The sequence below is a fragment of the Scardinius erythrophthalmus genome (assembly GCF_964197995.2).
Source record: "Scardinius erythrophthalmus genome assembly, chromosome: 25".
Lineage (NCBI taxonomy): Eukaryota > Metazoa > Chordata > Actinopteri > Cypriniformes > Leuciscidae > Scardinius > Scardinius erythrophthalmus.
This window is the reverse complement of record NC_138245.1, coordinates 23,905,165-23,928,373: the sequence shown is the minus strand read 5'-3', so window position 1 is coordinate 23,928,373 and position 23,209 is coordinate 23,905,165. Positions and strand designations below refer to the sequence as shown.

General features: G+C 36.9%; 1 protein-coding gene across 2 annotated transcripts; it reads left to right on the top strand.

Moving 5' to 3' along the window:
- Window positions 1-22: 22 nt before the first annotated feature.
- On the top strand, window positions 23-22,268 carry scml2 (Scm polycomb group protein like 2). Of its 2 annotated transcripts, none has more exons than XM_081357767.1 (10): window positions 23-101; window positions 298-541; window positions 9,657-9,955; window positions 12,631-12,742; window positions 13,830-14,033; window positions 15,741-15,917; window positions 16,673-16,798; window positions 18,180-18,413; window positions 20,026-20,189; window positions 20,288-22,268. In XM_081357767.1, the coding sequence occupies exons 1-10, from the start codon at window positions 42-44 to the stop codon at window positions 20,408-20,410; spliced, it is 1,743 nt and encodes a 580-aa protein (XP_081213893.1). In that variant the 5' UTR covers window positions 23-41; the 3' UTR covers window positions 20,411-22,268. The 2 variants fall into 2 exon arrangements, with proteins under 2 accessions (XP_081213893.1, XP_081213892.1); XM_081357766.1 differs by having other exon boundaries at window positions 18,180-18,422.
- Window positions 22,269-23,209: the final 941 nt, after the last annotated feature.

The window sequence follows — 23,209 nt, the reverse complement described above, 5'->3', positions numbered from 1 at the left end:
ACCCATCTTCAGGATTCAGAATGAACGCTTCATCATGGCCCATGTTCCTATTAAAAACATTAAGTGGGGCAGACATTGCTCCAGCCTCAGCCTTTAAAAAGGTAATTGCTTCAAATTGCAAACCATATTAATAAAGCTGTGAAAGAAACGGAAAGTGGAGAGTTTGTTCCACAACACAAATTTGAATAAATAATGTAACAAATCTTTCAACTATTTAGAGCTTAGCATAAACATTGCTTTTGTTATATTGTACTGTATTTTGAAATGAAATTGATGTGTTTCCTGTGAATGCCTCAGGAGCCGTCCAAACCCACTCAAAACTACTTCAAACCCGGTATGAAACTGGAGGCAGTGGACCGAAAAAATCCCTACCTCATCTGTCCCGCTACCATCGGAGAAGTGAGAGGTGACAGGATATTCATCATGTTTGATGGCTGGAGAGGAGCGTTCGATTACTGGTGCCTGTATGACTCCAGGGACATCTTCCCCGTGGGCTGGTGTCAACTGACCAACCACAGTCTGCAACCTCCTGGCAGCTGCTGTGAGTACAGTCTCTGACCACTAGGGGTCACTACAGGCTTTTTTCCAGTGTGTACAGAGAAATGTCATTGCCTCATGTTGTTTGAATTGGGAGATGTATTGGGGTCCTGGTGACTTGATCAATCAAGAGACTTGAGAAACCACCTTTTTCTCTCTATCAAATATTTATAGTGTTTTCAAGTTCAAGTGAACAGTGACTTTTTGACTGGTCCAGTTGGCATAATTTTGCAGTTTCTTGCTGATGAAATGTTTATTATATAGCCTACATGATTTTGAAATTTGAAAACAAGTTTTACAAGGTGAAATTGTTTAATTTGATGACTTTTTTTCTTCTTCTTTTTTTAAGATTTCTTTGTATCGTAAGAATTAGTTTTTTTGTGGGAATCCCCCCCCCCCACCAATTTCATACTTACTAAAAAAACACTGAGAAGTAGTATTTATTAATATATTTGACTAGATTAATGATGTCAAATGGATGAGAACTCAGAATTCAAAAGAGATAGCCTATGCTATAGTTTTTGGCTACAGTTTATGAATTTTAAAGGCACAATATGTAACTTTTTTTGCGTTAAAAATAGCAAAAATCACTATATCTATGTTATATATTTTTTTTAGTTGTGTACTTACATTATCCCGACTGTTTCCAAAAACTTTCAAACCAGGAGAAATTTGTAATTTAATTCGAAGACACGTCCCGTTTCTTTATTTCCGTTTTGTCGCCGTCAATGGCGTCATATCCGCGTTGTCCCTGGTTTCCGCTCGTGCTGCCATAGCAACCAGAGCCGTCTGATAGTAACCAAAGCGACAGACGTGGACAAATGTGTAGTTCGCACTGTCTATCTGCACGCTGTTGTTGTTGTTTCGTTCAAACATTATGGACCATGGCAAGCAGACTTTGGATAAAAAAGGAGAACTAAAACGAGAATCAATATCAGCGCGATGTTTTCGAGATGCCGAGAGCTCCCATAGACAGTATATAAACGAGAGCTCCACGTCCAAGACTTCGACCGCTCCTACATGTAGCCTACTTTATTAAACAGGTGAGCACATTTACATAAAACTAATCAATGTTATATAGTTCAACAATGATAAAATGTCAGAATATGATCTGTATGTTATTCTAATGTTGATCTAGCTTACTGCTAGTCTCATACAGACAAACTAACACATACATTTCAACACATTCAAATGCAGTTTAGTGTGATAGTGTAATGTTAGACCAAGTGAAACAGCGCTGCGTTACCTCACAAGTTTAATTTGTCTAATAAACTGACCTGTGAGTAGTAATTCTGTATGTAGTTCGGTAGAATGAAATGTCAATATTCCTTTTATATCCGCAGGACTCGCGTCGCGTGTGGAGCTGATAGCTGTCTCTTAGCAATCCCGAACTGCTTTATATCATAGTCATGATAAAAGCATCAATGTATTCAGTCATCCATAAACATTATTAGATCGGTCGGCTTGACGTTGACGACAAGATCCATAATTCTTAGCAAATGTTGCGTCATCAATCTACGCCTTTGTTATTGTAAATAGGTTAGCGACCCCTAGTGGAGAAAAATGCCATACTGTCCGTTTAAGAACAATAACTATAATGATAGTGATAAAGATATTGTTCTAAAATATGTTCTAAATATAAAACAATAGCAGAGTTCACACCACAACTGTAACGATAACCGCACAGAGAAACAATATCGAATAACTTTCAGGAAAAACTTTAACTTTTTATTCATCAATGAATCCTGAAAAAGTTTCATAGGTTCCAAAAAACATATTAAGCAGCACAACTGTTTCCACCATTGATAATAACTATTAATTGCATATCAAATCAGCATGTTATAATGATTTCTGAAGGATCATGTGACACTGAAGACTGGAGTAATGATGCTGAAAATTCAGCTTTGCATCACAGAAATAAATTATTTTTTAAAGTATATTAATATAGACAACCATTATTTTAAATTGTAATAATATTTCACAGTATTCATGTTTTTCTGTATTTTTGATCAAATAAATGCAGGCTTGATGAGCATAAAATACTTCTTTCAAAAACATTTGACCGGGATTGTATAGAATACACACACACACACACACGCATACATATATATATATATATATATATATATATATATATATATATATATATATATATATATATAAGACACCTTATTCTTCTTGACAGCAACTTTTACTTAACATGGACATTTTGCTGGACTACATTATTTCTGGACTATATCATAAATATATCATTTCCTGATGTGTCATAAATCTGGATGTGATGGTTTATCGCTGTCTGTTGGTGCTGTTCAAATGTTTAACCCGTGCTTGAGCAGTTTGTGTGGCTCTGGCAGGATAATTGATGTGAAATGAATGAAAATTGACTTCTTGATGGATGGTGGTAGTTACGTGTCTATGAGTTCTTCCTCCTCTGAATACTTTCGAGGCATGTTTACTGCTCTCTTCCTGCTTTTACCAGAGCGGACACGACCAGACTGAAAGGATATTGGGTGTTGGGAGAAGTTTCCCATTTATCCCAGACACAACGTTCTTTAAGTATGAAGTAGAGCTGCACAATTCTGGAGAAATTGAGAATCTCTGGTCCTTTTTTCCCCGTTCTTGTACAAAAGCTATTGTTTCACACACGCCCTGATGCACTGAATTGAGAAATTGTTTGAGATATCCAGTGATTTTGGAAAATACATTGAGTTTGATATAGTTTATGGCATTATAATATTTATCGGATTGTTTTGTTTTAAAGGGATTTTAGAATATTTCTCCATTAAAATACTGGTTGAAATAAGTGATTTTGTCTTTGAGACTCAATAGTTTGACTTTTCTCACAACCATCAGAATTGGAACTGTTGTATATTATTGACAGACTGATTACAATACACTGCCCAAGTTTACTGAAAATGCTTGGATCAATCCATGACTCAGCAGTACTTTATAGTTTGAAGAGTTATAGTTAAAAGAGCTTTGTTCAACAAAATACTCAAAAAAAAAAAAAAAAGTTTTAGGGTTTCATATTCTTTTGGAGAGATAAAAATCATGTAGAATTAAAAGAACAGCCATATGTGATGTTTCAATTATGTGGTTTTATGAGTGGTTTTTATGAGTGCTAAATTTGGTAAGACCATAGGCTCATTTTACAAATAAATATGAAAAAGCAAATGGTTAAAATAAATTCTGATGATATTTGAGTGAGTTTTGAATGGAGGAATGAAAGCATGACCTGCGAGTTTATATTTTCCTTTGTGTGTGATTTGTCTTCATTTGCCTTGCATAGTAGTTTTAACTGATCATTAGTGAATACCACCTTTCTAATGAGCACTGAAACAAAAAAAAAAAAAACGCGTCTGTTGATGTTTGAAGGATGGCTTATTTTTTTTGTATTTCTAGTTTTTCTTGCTGGGTTTCACCTCGGGCGCAGAGCACATTGTGTGTGCGCAGATGTGCAGATGTTAATAATGTTGCAAAGAACAACAGTAATAAGTGCTTAGTACAAGGCAAGCTTTGGACACAAGACAAAGGTTTAGCTTTTGGTTCAGATCTATTGCAGTCAGTTATAAATAAATGAAGCATTTACTTTTTAAATTAAAACATTTACTCCTAAAAAGAAAAGTGTTCTCAGTTTTCCTGTAATCTGAGAAGATGTCGGAATATCTGGAGAGTGCTGGTTTGTGTTAGAAAACGTCTTCTAGGTTTGTTTTGATGCAGGTCCTCAGTTCAATTTATGTTTTTGATGTACTATTACGAAAGAGCTCAAAGATTCAGCCTCTGGCTGTGCCACGTAGGAAGCATTTATAACATTGTTTAAGAGAAAATAAAAGAAAAATTGTCTGTCACATCTTATCCTTTTCCCATCTCAGATGAGAATTTGATATAATATTGATAAAAAAAAAAGTTTGATGTTTTTCGAATTTCATTGACTTGAATTATTCTTCAAAAAAGAAAAGTATTTTAATGGCTTTTTAGTATGAATTTAATCATTTAATATTTCCGACAAACCTTCAGTTGTTTATATGATTTTAATTATATTCTTTCCTTTGTAATGAATTAGGAAATATTGACTGCTTTTTTTCAGAGCCTTAAACAATAATCCAATATTGGATAGGCATGCTTTGCCTATATTATCTTCCTCATGGCTCATTTTAAGTTCTTTTTAGAGGTGTTTATTAGCACTAAATATGTATTCACCTTTGCTCCTGTTCTCACACCTAAAGTGAGAATCATAGGGGAGTTTTTTTTAATAAGTGTTAGTGCTTTCACACATCTCACACACTTATGTAGCTTAATGCATTTAAAATAAATGTGTGAGACAAAGCAGACAAATCCAATTTGGCTCTATAGGCCTGTTTGTGTATTTGTAATAATCCTTCTGAATGGGGTTTGGGATTACGACTGGTACCAGATTGAGGTGTGGGTACCAGACTATACCCGCCGGGTGTGTAAGAAAGCACATAAATACTTCCAGCAGGAGCATCATTCATGCCTCTCTGGACCCGCGTGCTTCAAACTGGGCGCTCTGAATCTGATCTTCATTAACCTTTTACCCCCTTCAGCCCTAAAAGCCTGGGAGGAGGCCTTTGAAATGGCAGGAGACTGATTAGTATGGGATGTTGAATGTAAATGTGATAGTTTGTCAGAGTTAACAACAACCCTATTGTGCCAGATTTATATGAATAACATTTTGACAAACTTGACAGTGATGTGCAATGTTGTTGTTGTTTTTCTGGACATATGGTTTAAAAAATAAATCATTATTATTATTATTATTAGTAGAAGTAATAATAATAACAAAAGTAATTATTATTTATAATAAGGATTTATTATTTATAATCTAAAAGGTCTAAATCTTAAAGAAAAATATTATTATTATATAAAATATTATTATTATTATTAATATTTACATCTAGCATTGTCTACATTTTGATGTAACATTTACAAATAATTACTTTAAAATAAAAATTATTATTATTATTAAAAAATATTTTTTTATAAATGTTAAATCAACATGTAGATTAACTCTTAAATCTAAATTTTCAATAATAATGATAATAATAAAAGTTATTATTATTTATGAATGTTACATTAAAATGTAGACTAAATCTTAATCTTAAAATAAATTATATTGATATTTAATGCTATTTTGTATTTAATAAAATACAAATAAGCTCTTCTTTAATTGAACGTTTTATTGTATTTTAATAATAATGTAATTTGGCGCCCATTTGAGGACTGTCAACACTGGCTGATAACATGAATACCCCGCCCCCCCTCCTCCACCCCCACTCCTCCTCCACTCCTCGTCCCCGCCTCCATATTAATCAGATATTGCCCGATCAGGGCTCCACCGGCACGGGCTTTGTCATGCGCTTCTACCGCCGTTGTTCAAACCGGGTGCGAAAGTGAGCGCGAGCTCCGGTTGTTATATTGCTTTAAAACCAGACATTCTCAACCAAGGGAAAGATTTCCACCGGATTCGTTGACGCAGAACGCGGATATAGTTGAAAGTTGGCGTTTTGGTGAGTTCCTCTGGTGTATTTCGAGGCTTTTGTCTCTGATGTCTGTTGCTTTGTTTTAGTGGCTTGTGCATTTAGGTCACACGAGTTTAATTCGAGTGTGTTTTTGCAAAGGTTTCTTTCCTGTTGCGTTCAGTTAGAGCTTCCTCCTGTAGTGGACTAACACTGCACTTTTATTTCTCTATTAGTGAAAAGCATTCATTGAGCTAAAGAACTATGGTAAGCCGTTTTCATATTTATTTCGTTAAACCAACCAGTATCTATCTTTATTTTACTAGTATTTATATTTTACAAGTAATGCAATAGTGACTAGTGTGTTTTTCAAATTCACTAGTTACTATTCATTAGGTAGCCTACTTATTCCTGTAGTAATAAGTATTCAATTAGTCATTAATATTTATTCTTTGAATGCTAGTATGCACTACTTGCATTATTATTATTTTTTGCATTATGCATTGACTAGTCAGAATGGCTACTACTTTGTTCAGGAAAATCTTACTTAATAGATACCAGCAACAACTGGAATACATGCTAGTCTAAAATGAAGTTATTATCTGAACCTCGGATCACTATGGAATTGTTGAAACGAATAAATAGTTAGTTGTCAATATACTATCAAGGGAATAAATATCAGCATGCTGTAAATAATTATTAGTGACCAGTTGAATAGATGTGTATAATACTAAGATGGTAGTCATTTTTGGACTACTTACTAGTAATAAAATAGTAGGCTACTAGTAACATAAATTGGATCATTTTAAATGATAAAATGGCTTGCCACAAAAAGAGTCCTTAAACCCCTTTCAAGAAAAAGGTTTGGTCATTCATAAGGTGATCCATTGATAGTTCTACTAAAACGCTTATGTCGATGTGCGATGCTGAATTGACTTTTGTTTGTCTTCGCAACATAATATATGCATCAGGTAGATTCATTCGATAACCGATAAGCTATAACTTCCAGCAGAATGGAAAAAAAAATAATCTGCTGACTTGAAAGGACTAGTAGAATTACAAAGGAAACACTCAGATGATTTTTTTTTTTTTGTACAGAAGCTTCACAAATATTTTTAAGCTTTTGTTGAACCACGGTAGCTGTTTTGACTTCAGCTCTTTAACAGATTGCATTGTTTCATTAAATTGCCTGGGGCTCAGGGAACTCTATATCCCCTTTTACCATTCACACTGACACACACGCTCACTCTTTTTCGGCGTTACTCCCCCACAACATGTGGTTCTAGTTCCCGCTGAGCTGTAGCCGCCGTCAGCCGCAGACAGATTGCCCGGGCGTTCGGGTCTGGTGTGGGGCGAAATGTAAATATTGTGGAAGAGATGGAGTAATTACACTGCTTTTGCCCGGACACCTTTGTTCCACATGAGTTGCAACCTCTCCCGTGACCAGACGCCCAGAAGGGTGTGTGTCTGTGCACTGGGAGTCAACTTGGAGGTCACTGGGTCACGCTGCAGCAGACCATAGAGAGGTCATTTTTGTGATCAGCTGGTTCGCTTCATTTTTAAATGCATGGGGTGATTAGTGGGTAAAGTTGGTTTTTACATTGTCCGTGACCGAGCTCCTGAAAGTGTTTGCGTCTGTTTTGCATGCCCATTGGTGCGCTTAATAAGCTTGATTCCTCACATGCCTACTTATATTCATAGGATATTTGAATGAGAATCGCACACTTTCCGACCTTCGAATGAAAGAAAACACTTGTCCATTCATCGCACGCTTTCTCTCGTCTCCTCATTAAACGTCTGCATGGCTCCGGCTTGGTTTTCCTCTCGAGGCCCAGGAGAGCAGCTGCACGTAGGACTCTGTGAAAGCTCCCAGATGTACTTAGCAAAGCCGGCTTCTGCTGACCGCCCGTCAGCCGCCCTGTAATAGGAGAAGTTTATCTGATCTTAGAGATGGCCCATACAGAAGCTATAATAGGGGGATTTGGTGCCATTGGTCTAGAGGAGATGTGTATGAGTTGGGATGTTTGGCACTTCGAAAGCGTCGACTTGTGATATTTTACACCTTCATTGATGAATTTGTTTATGCTGAACTGCAGAGATTCATTGTGGGTTTTTGAGGCGACTGAAAATGTTATTTGGTTTGCAAGGCAAGTCAATTTTTTATTAGCAAACTCGCATGGATGCATTTGATGAATTTAAAATGAACATAACTCAGAGCACTGGTTATTGTTTTTTTGTTTTTCTTACGCTGTCATTTTGTACATCTACTTGGCAAATCACTTTTTTTATTATCATTTTGTCTTTGTTCAGTGCATTCAAATGCCTTTTTTAACACTTAATATTTTTAAGGATGTAGGGTGCTTCAAATGAAAACCATAAGGTTCTCTTTTAAATGAGACTATAAAGTAGGCACTGCATTTTGAACCAGCTACAAAATGAATAATACATTAACTTGCTTGCTCAGAAATATTCATAGAAAATTGTTTGTTGCTCTGTGCAAGATACAATTGACTTGAAATAAAATGCAAAGATGCAGTTCTAGCTGTGAACTCCTTCCATAGCCCATACTCGTCAAATCTTGTCCCACAACGTGATAACCGATAACGCACTCATCCAGGTGGAGAAGGGGGTCATTCTTTCTCCCTATAATGAGGATTACCTGTTGGCCACAGAAAAGAGGCCTTTGACCAGAAAGCCAGTGGGGGGGAGGCCCACAAAACAATAGGGCGCTGAAAAGCACATGCCTCCTGTGGGGCACAATGGCCAGCTGAAACTGTCTCTCCTCACTCCGTCTTAAAGAGGATCTCTAGACAACTCAATTTTTGCGCTCCCCGTATTTAAATGGCCACTTTCAGGGCTGTAATGTGATGCTTCTAATATGCAAAATGGCCTCTGAGGACGAGAATTCGGCAGTACGAAGAAGCGGTCAAATTAAAAAGGAAAATATCAAAGTTTGTAGCTCGCCTCATTCAAACTGCAAAAGAAGTGACTTATTTTTATTTTATTTTATTATTTATTCTGTGTTTGTGTTGGGAGGGTGAGGGTTGTCTTATTTATGTATTCATTGCATATTGGGATGCTTTGTGAAACACAGATTGGTGAAACTGCAGTAAGAGCTTATTTCATGTTGAATGTCAGTATAAATCATCTCATTTAACTTGCGGATATTGCACATGTGGCAATAGGGTTCAATGTACAAACTAATGTAAAACTTTGGTTTATAGTCATCTTGTGGGTTCTACTATATTGTTGTAACCATGATGTTTGTGATGAATAACCAGTTGATTTTAGTAGGATAAAACCATGACCATGTTCAAAATGCTTTCTCTTACTAAAAAGTACTGGTGGGTCTATGGTACAGTATTGTGGTATTGTATCACTTTAATATAAACCATAGTACAGTATGATAACGATATTTATATACAATGCATAGTATTTTACATAATACTCAAAAAAGCATGTTCATGGATTTTTTTTATAATACCCAAAAAATGCTGCAATACCATGGAATGTAATCATCAAATTAATAGTTTTTTTTTTAACAGTTAAGGTATAATTAGATTCATAGATTCATTCATTTGAACATTTTTGTAATTGTATAGTATTATAACCTTTCATTTTTTTGTTCTCCCCCACCTTTAGTCAATCTCCCGAAGACTCCTATTCCAGCATTGGGCCAGTCCAGTCATTCTTGGCGCCAAATGCAGTCCCCATACCGCCTGCCGAACCCTCTGCCCCCTCTGCCAGTGCGCAAGGGGGTACGAGGGAGGAGACCTAAGAGCCAGACCATCGCGATGCTGAAAGAAGCCGCCGAGGCTGCAGCCGCCGCAGCCGCCACGTCACAGAACGGCCAAACGCAGTCCAATACAGCCAAGAGTCCCATGAGCTCACTGCTCACTCCCAAACCATATAAGAAGAGGGGACCCAAACCCGGCAGCAAGGTACAACTGCTTTTTTGTGGTCGGATGGGTCAGTAAATAGGTTTAACGGGATTGTTTATATATTTTGATGATATTTACAGTTAAAATCTTAAAAATTGTCATTAATAAATGTTCTTAATTTAATTATATACGATTTTTTAATTTATATATATATATATATATCAGAGTTTCCGCTAGGAAAAAATGGTACCGGTCAAAGTGACCGGCAGAGGATTCGTTTTCCGGACATTTCAATGATATGCCGGTCAAATATCGCCTCTTAATTAGTCAAGTTGAGGAAAACTGGAGGCAGGCTATGTAACTTAAAAAATGACATAATCAGGCCGAATGCAACATGTTTATTAGCCTAACTTTAAAATTAAAAAAAAAAAAAAAAAAAACGGAAGAAAAAAAACAACGTCCGTTTGGCGTCAAGCAAACGCCAATTGTTAGGGTTTCAAATTCATAGTTTAACCAACCAATCCCCCTTCTCCACATAAAATATCTGAAGCCTATTGTTTTTACTCAAGCGTAACTCGCGTAACCTTGTTCTCCGCAAGGCGACTTTACTGCTTCTGATCCGATTCTGCAGCGAGAACCCCCTCTGGAACACCCGAGACCCATTTTCTACGTTTCTTCATTTGGATCTATTTGCGATCCATTCCATTCTAAACAAACAACGCAGTTTATATGCTTCGTCCTTGTTTCATTATTCATTAAGATAATAATTAGCCTAATAAATGCGCGCATAATTATCAGTGAACTTGATAAATGTTGCAGATACGTTTTGCTATCCATGCACAAACAAATGCCTTTCAACTTATGTGTGCAAAATTCAGAATAAAATGAATGTGCAGCAATTTGTACAAATAGAGAGTCTGTCTATACGTGTTGTAGCCATTAAATAAGCTCATTTAGTTTAATATTTGTTAAAATATTATAATGTTATTTTTTAATTTATGTTGATTATGAAAAGTGAACAGCACGAGTAAGATAGAATGCGCAATATCGAGAGACATGGAGCGGGTCAGACATGATTTTGACCACTTAATTAAGTTTGGTTTTGTAGAAAGACTTTTTTGAAGTGAATTTCGTTTTGTATAAATTGTAACTTAATTTTAATAATTTTTTTATCAACCAATTGCCTGTATTTAATATATAGCTAAGCAGCAAATATAGCAGACGATTGGCCTAATCATGGAGGCGCCCGCGCGGTCACTTGCATTGCTCGTGAACTGGAGCGCATCTCATCGTAATTGAACGAAACTCAGCGTAGGCCTCACAGACATGAAATATATCTTAAGAAAGCTTGAAACGTCTTTTAAACAATTTAAAACGAAAAGAAATAGGCTACTCTCTGATTATGTAATCCATGATGTGCATTTCTCTCTATAGGCGCGTTCATGGAGATGGCGATCGTCAACTTCATCTTTACAGCTGTTGTTGCTGTTAATAAACTAAAAATAATAGGCCTATAATTTTATTAAAAATGTATTCAATGAAATTGTAATTGTATTAAAAAAAAAATCCTGTTCAAGTTTTTTTTTTTTTTCGCATTAAATTCAGGTTGAGTCGCTGTCCTCAGTGCCCAGAAAAGCGCTGAAACGGAGATGAAGGGCAACCCGTTTTTATTTATTTTTTGGCTTATTTTAACTGGCCCATCCAGTTTTCTGGAGGTGCACCTCAAAATCCTGGCGCTGCTAGTGCTTCACGTCGTCTGATATCAAGAAATAACAGACCGCATTCCACATTGGAATTCAACCAAGCCATGTTAATGTTTAATAACTTTCAAACGGTAGAGCCTGTTCCTTTATAACATAGCCAAATGTCGGTGTATTTTTGCTTTATACATTTTAGGCTTATTCTCAAATTCAGATTGTGTTAGGGGGGCGGGATTATTAGGCAATTTTAATCGGACAATTTGACCGGAGAGATTTATTTTTGTCGGACATTTCATTTTTTTTCCGGTCAATGTCCGGTAATTACCGGACAACGGAAACCCTGATATATATATATATATATATATATATATATATATATATCGTCTGTTAATTTATATAATGCTGAAATAAAAATCAAATAAGTTGCATCTCTAATTTTCATTTAAGTTTTTAATCATCTAGTATTTATATTGCATTTTAAGTACTAAAATTACCGAAACTGTAAGAAGAATAAATTAAAGGTAAATAAACTATTTTTTAAATATTAAAAAAGCACATAACAAATGAAAACTAAAAATATGAACACATGCTATAATATATAAATACTAAAATAACTAACTTTCACTCAAACCTGTATGATTTTCATTTTTCTGAAGAACACAAAATTAGATATTTTGACTGATCGATTGAAACTGATGTCATTGGTAGCCAACATAATGGGATTTTAATGGTATTAAAAAATGAAGAAAGGGGAAAAAAGAAAAAAATTGCCCTGATCATTATGCAGCTTTTGTTTGATTTGAGGGTGGGTCGTATGTCATGAGTGATTATCTAAATTAAACATTAACACTTCTTCTATAATCCTTCCCCATGAATGGTACATTAAACATGCTGGATTCACAATCATGATAAGGCCTTTCTATCCTTCTGCCATTGTTTTGAGATTTAGAAGGTGGGCATATGATAGTGGGGTTGTTTTGTGAGGGTGTATTGGTTGTTTTTTTATCTCTCGCTCTCTGTATTCCACCTTTACAGAGGAAACCAAAGGTTCCTCATTCACTTTCAAGCCCCACGTTGTCTTCCTCAGTGTCAGATGGGAGACTGTCTAGTCTACAGACAACAAGAGACTCAGGAGTCTTGTCCACTGGTAAGCTTTTATCTTACTGCATTTCAATACAGTAAAATGTACTCTAAAAGCAATTCCAAGTTGGGGACATGTATGAATTTATTTACAAAACTAAAACAATATTTTGGCTTGAAGCAAACCTCATAAACAAGCACTGACACTTCACACAGAAATGTGGTTCATCAGGTTGAAGTCTTATCTTAAAGGGGGGGTGAAACACTCATTTTCAGTCAATCTCATGTTAATCTTGAGTACCTATAGAGTAGTATTGCATCCTTCGTATCTCCAAAAAGTCTTTAGTTTTATTATATTTATAAAAGAAAGATAGACAGTTCCGAGTCTTTCCGGAAAAAAAACGAGCGGCTGGAGGCGTGTCGTGTGGGCGATGCTTACTCGCCGATAGCTAACAACACACAGACATTTGAAGCAGTTTTACTCACGGTTCCAACGCACGACCGTTAACCTTTATCATTGGGACTGGTCCATCCTTAAGTATTAGACAATCTGCAAATCCGGCGTCGAACTGGGCTTTGTTTCTAAAACAATCATCGTCGAAATGCCGGGAACAAACAGTCTTGCAAACAAACTCCATCCACTGGTCCCTTAACGCCGGGTTCTTTGGGAATCTGTGCAGGGATGTCTTGCCCTGGCAACCAAAAACCCACTTCTTTGGTGACACTGACTTCCCTAAAGCCGAGCACAGCGCTGTGATGATGGGCGAACTGCTTTCCACTCTCTTGCTCTGGTCTACGGTTGCGCGCGCGCCCGCGCTCTTCCGATAGAAGTGCCCTTAGGACCCGTATAAGGAAATTCCGCCCCATCTGACGTCACACATGCCCATACTCGAAAAATTTGTGACAAACCGGAAGGAGCATTTTTGGCACAGAAATACTCCTTCAAACGTACAATTTAATTTTTTAAACTTTGTCCATGTTTAGCATGGGAATCCAACTCTTTAACAGTGTAAAAAACTCAGTATGCATGAAATAGCATTTCACCCCCCCTTTAACATCTTAAGTGCATCTTAATTTTCTACTAGGCATGGCATTCTGATGCTTTTGCATTGTGTTGTCCGCTTCACCTGACCATCCACTCTCACCTCTTCTAGTTTGTGTGTACGTGAATAAACACGGAGATTCAGGGCCGCACCTGGACCGTAAGCTGTTGTTGCAGCTGCCCGATCACTTCGGGCCGGGCCCCGTGAACACGGTTCTCCAGCACTCGGTCCAAGCCTGCGTGGATTGTGCGTTTCAGCCCAAAGCTCTGTTTGGCTTCCTGCAGTCTCAGTCTGATGGAGGGGAAATCATCAGAGGTTTGTTTGGATCTGCTTTAGAGTTTGTGTGATCTGCGTTTCATTCTTTGATTAGGAGAACTTGGCTGCCAGCAAGAAAAACGCTTTTTTGAAATAAAATTAAATTTATTGATAGGTAACATTTTCTCTGAAATATCACAATATATCCACATCATCACATATTATATTACTGAAATCTACTTGACGTGGCATGACATGTGATGCGTGTTTTAACAAAGATGAAACATGGTTCAAAGGTTTTTTTTTTTTTACCTGAGGGAGTCAAAGGTGCCCCAACTGGAAGAGTCATCCACAATCAAATGTGTTTTGAGAACTGAATGGCATATTGATGTAAGACTTAAGCTCTGTTTGATTTCGTATAGTTGAGTGCTGTTTTAAGACTGTCAACATGTGTGTGCTTTACAATAAAGAGAAAAAAGTAAAAGCATGGGTGTGTGATTGACCTGAAAAGAGAAGGGTGTCTGTACATGTTTAAAGGTCTCGTATTATGCCCCTTTTCACAAGGTGTAAAATAAGTCTCTGATGTCCCCGGAGTGTGTATGTGAAGTTTCAGCTCAAAATACCCAACAGTTAATTTTTTACAGCATGTTTAAATTGTCATTTTTTTGGGGCTCAGAAAAACGCGCTGTTTTAGTGTGTGCCCTTTAAATGCAAATAAGCTGCTGCTGGACGACACAGCTTCATCAGCTCGCGCACAGTCTCTCAGGGCAATTTCATCTCACGGAATGATGATAATATCAGAAACTCTCAGTAACGGCGTTCATTTCGAGTCGGACAATAATGCCTACAGAGTCAGAGTGCTGTATAGAGATGGAACAGGTATAGTTTAGTAGTTTAATTACGGTTATTATAACGTATTTGTCATCTGCTTGTATGTATCCATTATTTATTAATAGCCTACAAGTCTGCTGTCTGAATGATGATCAAACATATACTGATGAGTTTAATAAAGTTTATTGTACATCACACAAAGATGAAGCGTCAGTTTTACTTTAGAAAATCACCGTTATTAGAAGTGCGCAAGTACATAAACGAATTTCGGTAGAGTTGAGGGAGCATTCCTGTGAGCGGAGGTTAGTCAAAAAACGGTTCTAGTGACGTCATTAAAGAAGGAAGTAGAGGGATGTAGTCCAAACGAGCCGTTCACTGTAGGCGACTTCTGTTAAATAAAATATCTCGCTTGGCATTGAACTTTGAGCTTTATAATTTTACAGATATTATTTATGCTCTAACAGCAACATTACACACTAACTAAAGTTTGAAACATGGGATCACGAAGAACGGGACCTTTAAAAATAAGTGTGTGTGTGCACAGCTGATGTCATCAGACTGCGAGTAATAAGGGATGACATCTGTGTGTAACCTGGTTTGGATCATTTGATTTGGGTGTCCCCAGGGGAAGTGTGTATGTGTATGCGTGTCTATATTTGTGTGTGTGTGTGTGCAGGGGGTGGGGCCCACGCTAGGACTGTAGAGCCATCTGCTGCGACGCCGTGGCCCCTTAATCGGCACCCATTTAGCCAGATCACCCCCCCACACACACACACACACCCAAACAGCATTTGGAGGGTTGGGACTAGATTTTGTTTTTATATAGCACAAGTAATATATTCATGAGAAGCATACTAAATTCAATATGCATTATTTGTGACATGTTTAAGAGTTATACAGTGATTTTTAATTTTGCACCATTTTGCTTTGATTCAGTTCGCTCTGAAGGAGGAATCCACTACGTCAAGCTCCCCACTGCCTCCAGTGCTTCGTTCGTTCTGCGCTTTCTGGAAACTCTGTGTCACCATCTGCAGTGTGATAACCTGTTCAGCAGCCAGCCGTTCAGTCCACTAACCACTAACACACACACACCGTATGAAAGGAGCAAATCAGGTATGTGTGCGTGTTATTGTTAACTGAACTAAAACTATGCAGAAATTGAATTACAATTATTTTGAATGAAAAACTTATTATGCTGTTTTAAACATTCCTAATTTTGTTTTGGAGGACTCCTACAATAGGTTTACATGCATCCAAGGTCAAAAAACACTTAATCTCGATCAAGGATTCAGTCTCTCTAAACCCCTCCTTTCCGAGAGCTTCCTCTTCTCTGATTGGTCAAGTGGTCCAGTCTGTTGTGATTGGTCTTCCGCTTACAGCATGTGTCAGAAATCAAACGCCATTACCGTATTTGAATTTGTAACAATGGCATTGGTTTTGCCGTATCAATTCCAGAGCAAGTCCTCATCCTTTGGAAGTGCTTGCAAAGTGTATTCACAGCATAGAGAGCAGCGTCTTCTCAACGTCTCGACTCCACGAACCAAACTCTGAGGCCTCGGGGCGGGTCAATGTAGATGTTGTTCGTGGGCAGACAATGAAGACCATAGGCTGGCATTATGCAAATTTGTTTCAGAATCGATTCTTTCTTTTAGGAGACAACTTTATTTTCTGTGCACTTTGATCTTTGAAACTTTACAGACCTTGTACACTCACAAACAGCTATATTACACATTGCATGAAAGATAATATACAAAAAAAGCATAATGGGGCTTTTTTTAATGTATTTATTTGACTAAATCTAGCTTGTGATTTTTAAATCCTGTGGACTTCCAGAAGTGATCTATATCTGCACTCTTCCTCTGTTGCAGTGAAAGAGGAGACATCAGAAGCTTTGTCCGTAGCGCGAGGTACCAGACGTTTCAACCGAGATTCAGCTGTCTACACCGCTGCCCTGTCACCGAAACTACAGAGAACAGAAGCTCTGCCCTCAGACGGTACGACCCGTTCCGCTGTTCTGAGTGTTTCTGCTTGTTCGTATCTGTGAGTGAATGATACCGATTGATTGTTTATGCCACACTAGCTGCAGCAGGTCCTGGCCAGTTCTGATTGGTCGAACTTAAAGTGAATGGAGGATGGGGTTTTCTTTAGGTGGAGTTAGGCGCCTCTGTTCATTTTCTTATTAACCGCACAAAATAAAACAATTAATAATGCAGACAGACTCCTAATTAAATCGTCTACATTGTAACTAATTAAGTGTCTGAGTTTCATTAGGGTGAGAATAACCTGCCAGTTAGGGTTATTTTTACTGCTGTGGGTAATTTATAATTTGCCAGACGTGGGTGTTGTGTGTTCTGCTCTCATTAAATGTCTCATAGATAAAGCTCATTGCCACAAATTGAAGATAAAGTTAATTTTTTATAAAATTGCTAGTAGTGTTCGCATATGTGTGTTAGATGACAATTATAAACTCTGAGACGTGTTGCTACTTGTTGTGTCAGATTTCTATTCATGCAGAACACAGGAATCCTGTACTACATTTATTTTGGTGAGTTTGTGTTCGTTAAATACTGTAGGTGTGTAGACTTATAGTCTCGAGCGTGCAAGTTAAACCTTCTGTAACCCTGTAATTGTGACACAACTAGTCATTGTTTATTATGACTACTTTCCACATTTTAATGTCAGAAAAACTATGAAATGGGAGTATAGGATTTATGTAGTGACCAAAAATGTTATATTTCAGCTTTATGAAAGCAGTGACAACCACAGCTTCATTAAGTACATCCTGAGATGCTTTTTAAATGGTATATTCATCCATTCAATTATGTAAAAGATCATGAGAAACAAATTCATTGTTCAAACCTTTGTAGCAAACTACCCTTGTATATTTGTATTTTGGGGTTGGGGGGATCAGTAAGATTTTGTTTTGAAAGATATTAATAATTTAATTTAGCAAGGATGCATTAAATTGAGCCTTTTACATTATTACAACATGTTTCTATTTCAAATAAATGCAGTTCTTTTGAACTTTCTATTCATCAAAGAATCCTGAAAAAATTGCTTTACGGGTTCTGACTCTTTTCAATATTTGATCATAAAAAGAAATGTTTCTTGAGCACCAAATTGGCATATTAGAAGAATGATTTCTGAAGACTAGAGTAATGATGCTGAAAGTATTTGCTAAAGATATTTAAACTGTGTTTGATCAAATAAATGCAACTATAGTGGGAATAAGAGTCGTCTGACTCGTCATTTTTATTAGAAAATACCAACCCCAAACTTTTGAACGGTAGTGTATACAAGCACTATTTCAAACCATATATTGCCAAATAATGACCTTAGGTATTAATGAAAACTTTTCACTCTTCTTTGTGACAGAAACCATTGCCCATGCTGAAAATGGTGCCACTACAGACCAGCAGTTCTCAGAAGAGTCAATGGACTCGGCCTCCAACTCTGTGGCCCCCCGGCCCCCTGCCCTACGCAGCCCGTCTGAGTATCACCCCCCGGCCGGAAGCAGCCCGCACTACCCCTCTCACCCCCCACCCCTCCGCAGACTCTCCTCCAACCCCTCGGAGCTGGGACCCGCACGCACACACAGACGAGTGGAAGGTAGGCTATGTAAGAACGCTTTGTTTAAACACCTTCACACACACCTTATTAATAACATGTAAGATTGCTTGTAAATGACCAGACTTGTTCATGCTTATTTATTTTAAATAGCCCTAGTGCTCTCAGATTTCTAGCTAACACTTTGTACACACTATTTCATAATATAAAATAAAAAATGTATAATTCTAAACAGATCATTATGCACAATTAATGTCAGACACTACTGATCTGTATATAAGCATTTTGTTTTTGATGATTTGTTAATGATAGTTTTTAAAGACTTGTTTATTAATATTAAATAGACCTAGTGCACTCAGATCTATAGGTAACACTTAGTAATAACTTTCATTTATAATATTAAAGTTGGCATGAAACGGAAGTTGCGGTAGTCTTTCATTCCCTGTATGTGAGTGAAACGAGTCAATGACTTCTCGAAAAAGGAAAAATGTAGAGCGGGACTTGACTTTGCCCATCAGGAATTGATTGGATGGTTGATCTCGTGATTGACAGCTTGTCCCGCCCTCATGCCAGTAAACACATCATCAGAGAAGAGAAGAGATATCTTGACGGAGGGAAAGGAAGCTATTTTGAAAAATAATTACGAGGGCACATGAACTAAAACAATTATGATGTGCACAGAAAAATCATTTGACAACTGCAATTTTCCATTAAAAATAAGAATTGTAAATTTGGATATCATGGTGACATTTATATTAACTGATTATTTCATGCAGTTAGAAATGTCATGACACTTTAAACAACTGATCTGTATATACGCTTGCATGTTTTTGATGATTTATTTTTGAGTTGAGTTGAATGATTGAAAGTCTTCAGGGGTTTTGAGCTGTTGGTGTCTGTGCTTGTTGGCATTAGTCTTGTGTTTGAGCTCTAAAAGCAGAACCGTTTCATTGTTCAGCTCCCTCAGAATGCTTTCAGACTGGCAGCTTGGCTTACGCGATCACCGCTGCTCTTCGGAGACTTGGATCTATTTCTATCGTGGGATAAACTCCCATATCAGTTCCGCACAGAGTGCTTGTGTGAGGACCAGATGTATTTTCTCTAATCAAATGTCAAATGGCACAATAGGCTTTGATATGGATTAAAGCCTGTTAGCGGCTCGGGGGGCCATATTTATTTAAATTGCATCTCAGAGTAGGAGCGATGTTTGGGGTTCAGTTTTATTTTCCATATTAAAGCGTCTGAGAGCAGGACCGTCAAGCAGGCACTGATTCTAGACCAGCACTCATTCAAGGAAGCATAATGTTCAGTTTCCCAAAAAATAAGTCTTGGTCAATTTTTGGGTTCTTTTGACCTCTAGCATGACATTTTCAGTCGTGGGCTATATTTGAAGCTATCATACTATTAATAATATTGTCATAATATAACATTATGCAGTTTTGTTATAAACATCATTAGTTCATCTTGAAGTATTAATTCAGATATTAACACATGTACCCTTATTATAAAGCATTACCCATTTTGTCATTTGTATGTTTTTTGGTGCCCCTAGTGGCGATTATTTTATCATCCAAAAAAATCCATATGTGCAAGTAAAGACCTTTTTGTAGTTACCATATTTATTATTTATTTATATATTATATATATTTGCTAGCTGCTAGCTCAACCACTGGTCCTGATCATCAAGCAGCAGAGAAGGATTCCTCCAGAACGTCCAATAAGTGTCCGTCATCATGGAGTATAGAGGAAGTGATGCAATTTGTGCGCGACGCCGATCCACAGGCACTGGGCCCCCATGCAGAGCTCTTCAGGAAACATGTAAGATGTGATTTTCTTGACTTCTTTCATATGTTTTTTGTGTCAAGTTAAAAAGGTTTATATGTTTTAAATCATAATGGATTGATTGTTTTCCACAGGAGATTGATGGCAAGGCCTTGATGCTTTTACGGAGTGACATGATCATGAAGTACATGGGGCTGAAACTGGGTCCAGCTCTCAAACTTTGCCATCACATTGAGAGACTCAAACTGGTGAAATAGTGGTTGGAACCTTCTGAGCAAAATCACAGAGGATCCACTAGAGGGCAACGGAGGAAAACGCAGGTCCGCTCAATTTCAGAGTCGACACCAGAGACTTAAGTCAAGATTCATGGATATTTATTACCCGTGACATGGATGGTCAAAGGTCCAACATGCTGACCAACTTCACCTGTACTCATTCCCACTGGTTTAAACATTGGGGGGGGGGGGGAATATCTGCCAAATATTTCAATTTTTTTGTGTCAAAAATGAACCACCAGATTGACTTTTCAAAACGGCCTAACTTTGTGTGCAACCAAGGATGTTCACAATGGCTCTCATCTAGAAACAAATTCAGTGTAGAACTGCAGCTACAGATCTCAGTACCTCAGTGATATGATGCTCTGCGTTTACAGACAATGGTGGAGAAAGCTGAATCCCAAAGGATTTCACTGTGTTCATGTGTCGTGTCCGGTACCGTCTACACGCACATACAAATGTTCACTTTCCACTGTATTTTACTGTTTACGTCTGTTGAAGATGTATTTGACTTTATGCTTTGGGCATTGAATATGAAGGGTGCCGGTGAATCAAATTTCATTGTTCACTATTTGGCGTAGTGTTTATTTAATTGGACATTTTCATTCATTTCTTTTTTTCTTTTACATTGGAATTGGATTACACATTGAATTACATTTCAACATGTACTACTGTTTCATAAAGTAACAGAGAAAAAAAATAAACTATTTTTAAGTGATATAAACCAAAAATGGTTTTGCTACGGTCTATAAAAAAGCACCAATTTTTAAAGCACAGACTTTTAGTTCTGACTGTTACTGAAGATGTCTAATATTGCTCTTTAACTCAAGACAATTAATTACTCAGGACACTTGTCATTTATTCATATTTTGTTGTTATGATGTTTTTCCCTCTAAAAAAACGGACTATATTAATGTCCACACCAGCACTTCATGTTACACCCATGAAGGTGGACATAATGTCACATGGTCCTGAAATTTAGAGGTTTATCTACATGGAGAATGGTGTACGGAGCATGCAGCTATTCCAGAAACGTATGTGGTTCTGTTTATGTGTACATCATACAAATGTGTATTTAGTTCAGTATTCTATCATTTAGTGCATTTTTTTTATTTAATAGGTAGAAACTGTTGCTTTTGAGCGCATTTTGTCTGTTTATATAATGGATTATGTGACTTTGGGGGATGGAGCCTTTTTGTTTTGATATTATATACATACATTTTAGCTCCTTTTAGATACACTGTATTTACTTTGCTCTTATACTCAGGTTGAAATATTTTGTATTTACTTATTTGAACACTTTTCTACCATTTGAATAAATAATTGCATTTATAAAGTTGTCATTTGCACCGTATTTTCAGTGGAAAGGCATTTGCACGTCAAATATGTTATGCTTTGCTTAAAGCTGCAGTCTGTTACTTTTTTTGTTTTGCTCAAAATGTACAAAAAAAAATTAATCCTTTAGATTTGACATTTAATTAAGTTTAGATGAATAAAAAGCAAATGCACAAAAAGAGCATAAACATTTCACACAGCCATCTTACTGGTGGTCATTTTACATACAGACAAAAACATACTATAAACATGAGTTTGAGCTTCAGGGAACAAATGTATTCTAACAATATAAAGCAATCACTCACAGAAGCGATCGAATGTTAAAAGCTTCAAGAGAAAAGCTTTGGTGTAGTTCACCCAAAAGTGGAAATTTTGTCATTTTTACTCTTTTCAAGTATTTTTTACTGAGTTGAGGGTGAGTACATTTTCATTTCTGTCTGAACTATCCCTTTAAAGGCCCCTTGAACCATAAAGTTTATAACAAGTGTGTGCAACTGCAACTCTGATACATGTTACATTGATTCAACTTCCCATTTTCCATTTACAATATACAGTTTCCATGCAATCATTCCCTCTCCTCGAATGCTGTCTCCAGCAGAAGAGGTTAAACCCGGGGTAATAGGCCCATATGTTACTATTTACGAGAAAATTGCAATTTTTTAGTGGCTGAGTAGCCTGCGGTGCATTTGTCTCTGGAGAACACAAATATTCACACATATAAAATAGGCAACATCCCCAAACCATTTGGCCACTTACCACTGCAGCATTAATGTAATACGTGAATCAAGCTGATGATAGCTCAGATTGCATTTGAATTTCCTGATGAATAAATATTTTTGGTCTGTATGGGATATTTTCATTCTAGTCTATGGTAAGTTAACATGAAATACAACATTCAATCCAAAAATGATACTAAACAGAATATTCTTTTATAATCATTAAAAAAATTCTTTTAGAATTTTGGTTTCCCTTTGTTTTGATGGTATGCATTTAGGATGGTCCTGTCCTGGGCAGTCAAAATGTTTTGGGATATTTAATCCACATAAGATCTTGGTTAGCAATCATATAAATGAATAATACTGAGCAGATGTAAGAGCTGCTTTGGGTTAAATTGCAAAGAACAAATCTGATGAGAGAAGACAGGCCTTTCAAACTATCATGAAAAGTTTGTGCTTTTTATCTGGCCTCCACAGGTTAACTGTTGTGCAGCTAAATGTTTACTTCATATCCAAATACATGGATAACAAAGCAATAAACGCTGTGTACCAAAGGAGAAGTGTGGACATGATGGGAAAGATCAGATCATATGCACATTGCACAGCGTTCCTGTTGCTAAAGCAGAGTGGATTCAACTTTATATTTGGAACTTACTGATCCATTGTAACTTCACAAGTATTTAGGGAAAAAATACTCTACAAAGGTTTAATTTTTATTATTTTCACAAGT

Coding starts and splice junctions, on each gene's coding strand:
- scml2 (XM_081357766.1), top strand. CDS start 42: ATGTTCCTATTAAAAACATTAAGTGGGGCAGACATTGCTCCAGCCTCA. Junction 542..9,656: donor GCAACCTCCTGGCAGCTGCT/GTGAGTACAGTC, acceptor CCCCACCTTTAG/TCAATCTCCCGAAGACTCCT. Junction 12,743..13,829: donor CTCAGGAGTCTTGTCCACTG/GTAAGCTTTTAT, acceptor CACCTCTTCTAG/TTTGTGTGTACGTGAATAAA.